The 6285-nt window shown below is 39.5% G+C and overlaps 1 protein-coding gene across 3 annotated transcripts; it reads right to left on the reverse strand.

The window, feature by feature from the left end:
* Positions 1 to 994: 994 nt before the first annotated feature.
* LOC101300799 lies at positions 995 to 5998 on the reverse strand. 3 transcript variants are annotated; one of them, XR_184202.1, is made up of 3 exons: positions 5886 to 5936; positions 4874 to 5028; positions 995 to 3116 (listed from the first exon to the last, which is right to left on the reverse strand). XR_184202.1 is itself a non-coding variant. In XM_004293840.1 (2 exons), exons 1-2 carry the CDS (start codon positions 5950 to 5952, stop codon positions 2866 to 2868), a joined length of 318 nt encoding a protein of 105 aa, XP_004293888.1. In that variant the 5' UTR covers positions 5953 to 5998; the 3' UTR covers positions 995 to 2865. The 3 variants fall into 3 exon arrangements, 2 of the variants coding, with proteins under 2 accessions (XP_004293888.1, XP_004293887.1); XM_004293840.1 differs by lacking the exon at positions 4874 to 5028 and having other exon boundaries at positions 5886 to 5998; XM_004293839.1 differs by lacking the exon at positions 4874 to 5028 and having other exon boundaries at positions 5777 to 5992.
* Between the last annotated feature and the right edge of the window lie 287 nt (positions 5999 to 6285).

Below are 6285 nucleotides of genomic sequence, written 5' to 3' on the forward strand. Positions count from 1 at the left end.
GAGCGCCCACTAGATGGGCTAAAGAATTTTCAGAGAGAAGCTACTAATTACCACTTTTGACCAAGGTTGACTTGATCAAACTCGACCCAAGTCTCTGTCTCACCCTCTCCCATCCTTCACCATCGTTGCTTCCTAGCCGGACATAGTAAATCGCAATCACCGTTCAACCCACCTCGTACAACAACAACTGTCACCCGCCAATAGCCACATCCACAACCACAACCACAGTCTAGGATCCTCCAAATTCATAACAGAATAAAGCTCCCTTGTCGACCTGCAAACATCATCCAATCCAATCCGATAGACGTGATCAGACCTAGCCTACGTGACTCCGAGTTCCACCTGCCTTTGTTCCGCCCCTGTGAAACCCTAGGTAACCTCTAATCTCCCCCACACAAACCCGGCTCAGACACTGCTTCAACCCGAAAGAAGGAAAACATAACCTAACCAATCTTTTGCTACAAACAAGGACTCACCTCCACCCACCTCTATTAGAGGTCATCGCTGGCGACAAGGTACAACCGGACATGCACTCAATCGATATCTGCCTTCTCTCGCTCTCTAGGATTAGAGAGAGCGACGCTATATCTTTATCGCCCTATATCTATTAATTTCCACTTAATAACAAGCCAAAAGGGATAAGATTGTTGTTAAGCCCAATTATCTATAAACTAAAATTTGTTGGCTTGATTATGAGAACTGGCATCTCAAGAAATGGGTTTATTTTGTTTTTCTGAGAAGGCTGTTTATCCCGAAATTTAGATATTTAGATGAAAAGAAAAGGAGAAAATACTTGTGATATCTTATATTTTGTACCTAAAAACAATTTTGTCATTCGGTTTTTAAAATAAATAGGTATACCCCTATATTCTTAATTCTCGACAATTTTACAATTTCCATCAGTTAACTGTCAAAAGAGACCGTTAAGTTGTTGAAATGGCTAAAATGCCCCTATTAAAAATCAATTTTATTTTATTTTATTTCTCTTTCCTAATTTTTCTATTAAAAATCGATTTTATATTTTCTTTAAAAAAGCAATTTTCTTTTTTCCTCTTATTTTTTTTTCTATTTCATAATTATTACTTTTATATGTTATATCCTGAGGTGCAAGCGATTGTTCACGATAGTTGGTTTGTGTTGAAAGTTTCGCAATTTGAGTGTCTAAGTAACAACCCGGCCTAAAGGGTTCGGATTTGGGAAGTTCCTTCTGTGTTTTAGCTCCCTAATAAATTAAGTAATTAGGAAACACTAGTGTTTCAAGGTAGTATTACTTAATTTGAGGATATACGCAGTTTTCAGTTGGATCTAATAGCTACAAATCCCTACAATTAATATCACTAGTATAGAGGAACGTACATGATCAGTACCGGTACCCTATAGTTTCATGCCCATAACTAATGCAAGATATATTGATTCTAACGCTTAACAAAGTGTAGGTAATTAATTAATTATATCGATCTCTATTCATATTCTTGTTTAAATTATTAATGCTACTTGATTTTAGCAGGAACAGGAACTTACAAAAACGTATACTGCGCACCTTGCACGTGCACCTCACCTTTCTGAAGAAGTATCAAGTTTGAGCGTGGAAGATGATTGTGCCATCGCTAGTAGCGCTACTGTTTCTGACCAAGTGAATCTAAAGATTGAGGATGATATTGCTATCAATGAGGCTAAGATCCAGCATGCAAATATATCCAAGATAGTAAGAGACAAGGACTTTGCTACCTTACAGAAGTTTGGAGGCATCGAAGGAATTGCAGAGGCACTCGGTACAGATTTGCACAACGGAATCCCAGGTGACGGACAAAATCTTCATGATCAACACAGTGCAGTAGTCTCAACAACACAAGCTCCAACTCCAAGCTTCTTCAACCTTCTCCTACGATCTTGCTTCAATTGGACCTTTCTCCTTCTCCTGGTGTCTGTGATCCTGTTAATTGTGTTTGGTATCCAACAAGAAGGCCCAAGTAGCGGTTGGCTTGAAGGAGCTGTTGGAGCGTTTGCGATCATCATGTTTGTGGTTGTGTCTACAATGCGCAAGTATTTCTTCGTGCCACGTTCCAGGATTACTGCTAGACAAATGGAAGTTAAGGTTCGTAGAGGAGGAAACCTGCTTCATGTTTTCCCATCGGATGTGGTGCCAGGTGACATAGTATGCTTGGAATTGGGATCTCTAGTTCCTGCTGATGGTTTGTTCGTTTTCACTGGTGAATCATTACTGTTGGAAGATGGTATGGATTTTCCAACCGTGGATGATAACAATCCTTTTCTGGTTTATGGTGCAAGGGTGATAAATGGTAATGGTCGCATGTTGGTTACTTGTGTGGGGATGGGGACAACATTAGGTGAGTTGATGGGGCAAGTGAGATGTGCTCCTAACCAGGACCAATTACTAGCTCAAATGGATAAGTTGAGCACAAGGTTGCAGAATGTTGGACACTTGATCACAATTTTGACGACTCTAGTGCTATTCATCCGTTCCCTGGTTTTGAAGGATAATGAGTACCCTGGCCTCCAAGCTGATCAGCTCAAGGGTAAAATAGTTGCAAGCGAGGAGCTAATCCATGTCATTGGCAGATTTTTCATGAGATCATTTGGCGGCATTAGTGTGGCGACGTATCTGCCTTTGTTGATTGTAGGATTATCGGAAGGAGTACCTTTTTCAGTTGCACTTGCCATTACTTACTGGACTAAGGCCACACTGTTCGGGAAAGCCATAGCTCAAAGAACCTTAGCTTGTTTCGCCATGGGTTTTGTGTCAACTATATGCATTGGTGGTGGGCTAACTTCAAACCCTGTACTTGAAGTCGACATGAGCTATGATGGGAAGCAAATCATCGATATAGAGTCTGTTGCTGAAATTCACAAACACGTTCGTGAGGCTTTATACAAAGGAATTGTCGCACCGCTTATGATGCCATCAAGCCCTTGTAGCTCAACAGAACACCAACTCCTGCTTCCTTGGGCCAAATCTAATCTGGGTCTGGACAATGAGAATTTGTTGCAAAGTTGCACCATTGAGAAGAGCGAGAAGTTGAGCAGCGATGAGGAGGCCAGTAGAGTTCTGATGAAGGACAGTGAAACTGTAGATATGTGCTTGTACTGGAGTGGACCTGAAACAACAATATTACCCATGTGTTCAGAATATTATGACAGCAATGGAACAACAAAGCTCATGGATGAACAGAAGAAACGTGATTTTAAAGAAAGTATAAGTAACATGCAGTCCAAACATCTCAAGACCATTGCATTTGCACACAAGAAGATCGATGCTCTAATGCCTGAAGAAGAAGACCAAAGCTTAATATTGATAGCACTGCTGGGTGTGAATAAGGGTTTCACTGAGACAATGGAAGCACTGGAAGTTCTACGAAAAGCGGGGGTGGATGTCATAGAGTTCCCAAAAGATACCGAATCAGTACTGTCAGAAGGTGAAAGTCCAATCTACGGAATGGGGAGGCCTTCTGACAAGCTTCACACAGTGCAACGTTTGAAAGACAGGGGCCATGTTGTGACAATGGTTGGGACTAGAACAAATGAGACTCCAGCTATAAAAGAAGCAGATGTGGGGATTGCAATGGGGACTTCCATTAGTGAAATGGCTAGAGAGGGTTCAGATCTCATCATCCACTGCGGCAGCCTCAGTTTCTTGGTCGACATTATTCGGACAGGAAGATGCATTCACTACAACATCCAAAAGTACATCCAAGTTGAGCTCACCACGAATATATCAGTGCTTATGATAATATTGGTTACTACAATATCTATGGGACACTGCACAATTGGGGCATTTGAAGCACTGTGGGCAACTATTTTTGTGACGGTATGCGCGCTTGCGTTACTGCTTGAGCCGCCAACAGAAGAGTTGATGGAAAAGACGCCGATAAAACAAACTGAATCTCTCATTAGCAAGCATATGTGGAGAAACATATTACTTCAAGCTTTGTATCAGGCTTCTATATCGGTTGCCTTACAGCTCAAATGGAAAGCTCTCCCAGGCATCAACGAGAAGACCATGGAGTCCATTGTTTTCAACAGTTATGTTCTTTGTCAGGTATTTAACCTAGTCAGTGCAAGGGAGCCAGAGAAGAAAAATATTTTCAGAGGTATACTTCGAACTCCATGGTTATGGGTGGCTGTGGCCATTAGTATCCCCATGCAGGTGACTTTTATTGAGATTGCACACAAGGCTGCTGGCAATGCAAGGTTGGATTGGGGACAATGGGGCGTCTGTCTTCTAGTAGCGATGGTTTCCTGGTTAATCGATTTGGCTGGCAAATGTGTATGGGGTGTCATTGTGAAGAATAGAATTACAATCGGCTCTGATATTGGATCCACCAGTATGAGTTCAGCTGCCGCCTCAAAATCAGCTTCTAGTCGGGAGCTCCTAGCAAGCACTCATGCACATTGTTCCAAATCCGGCCAGGAGAATCTTATTTTGTCAAAATTAATGATTCGTTGTTGTAGCTAGCTAGCAAGATAGTCTACTAGTAGTAAAATTCATGTTCAACTGGTCACTAAGGGCGTGTCCTGTATATTTTAAGAAAATGGTTTCACAATATAATTTTACAAAATGAAAATGAGAGATTGAATTGCAAGTTTTTTAAAATCCTAAAATGCATCCGGCAGAAGTATTGCAAAAACAAAATCTGTAGTCTTCTTCTTTCCTCTTGTTAAAATAAAAAAAATAAAAAAAACAACCTTCTTTCCACATATATTTCTTGTTGAACCATGTGGAAAGATCGACTGTTTTCCATTGAAATTATTCGAGTTCGCAAGTAAATTCTCTCTTGGTTATAAAAATGTTGAAAGAACATAGCCAAACCCCCACTTTTGCTCAAGAGATTGGAGAAGAGATCAAATAGCATACATCTGAATAATTATTCTTCAATCTCCTCGGTTCAATTAGTCTGACTACCAAAGCTCCCAGACTACAACCATCATCGATCTGAAGTTCTGAACCAGATCTGATCGACCACATCCTGATCAAATCAAAACTTCGACCAATCCTTTCTCCTCGTGAAACTTTAATGAAAAAAAAAGTGGTCATGAAGAGTGTTGCATTGTAATCTGCAGACTCAAATACCCAATGAAGAAGATGATGTATATGGTCATCAAGAAATGGAATTCGACGGAGCTGCCTGGCCCCAAAGGGGTGGTGCGCCCAATTTGAAGAACACAAGGAATTATTAAAAAATAATAATAATAAAATAAATCCTTTTGTTTTTTATTTTTTGAAGAAGAATTTACAATAAAAAAAAGAATAAAGGGTAAATAATCATTTTACAACAAAAACATGTTTTCCGTCGATCTATTTAACGGAGCTAACAGATTCAAATATCATTCTTCATTGGACGTAAGAACGTGAGATACCCTTCTCTAATCACAGGAGTTTTTGTAATTTCTTTCTTTTTATTTTAATTTATTGGTCTTACTATTTGATCTAATTACATAAAGATCAAACAGAGAACTAATTATGTAAGCTTGACATGTGAACTAATTATAATTGTTTATGCAATAAAAGTAACATTAGCACGACGTACCAGGGAATTAAAGAAGAAGATAAAAGCTTTAGCTCGAGCAATAAAACTTAAACAATCAATAACTATGAGGATGTACCAAATATATAAGCCATAATTAACAAGTTATATTAGATAAATGAGGAACGGTGATCAATAAAGATATATTAAGGAGATGGTAAAAGTGTTCTCTATATATTCACAGTTGATCTTACATGTTCAAAATCTTCCTTCCACATTGACAGAAACTATACCTATATTTATATGCATTGATGCCCCCGTATAATGATCAGCTCGATCGCCGGCCTCGACCGCAGTTTGGAGCCATGGCCGGGCAAGGAGACAAAGATTAGAGATGAGTACCTGTACTTCCATATACTTCCCTGGCTAAGAGTTGAGGAGCTTGCAGAGAATAGATTGAGGTGCCCATCGAGCAACAGGAAGAACAGCAAACACAGATTACCAGCAACAAGCTAGCCATATGGTTTCCTTACATTTCTGGCTCCTGCTCTGTTGATTTTGTTGTGCTATTTATACTAAACGTCGGTTAGCTTAGGAAATGACGGTTCTGTCCTTTTTTTTGTTTAATTACAGCTCTTACCTGTAAGGCTAAAATAACGATATCATCCATATTTTTTGTTTAATTATAATTCTGTCATTTAAAAACTTCATAAAATGACTGATTTATCCTTCAGTTAATGCCTCACCCATCAATTTTGCAATCTTCTTACACGTTGAAACCCGTCCTAGCATATAATAATGG

Source organism: Fragaria vesca, linkage group LG3, assembly GCF_000184155.1.
Source record: "Fragaria vesca subsp. vesca linkage group LG3, FraVesHawaii_1.0, whole genome shotgun sequence".
NCBI classification, from domain to species: domain Eukaryota; kingdom Viridiplantae; phylum Streptophyta; class Magnoliopsida; order Rosales; family Rosaceae; genus Fragaria; species Fragaria vesca.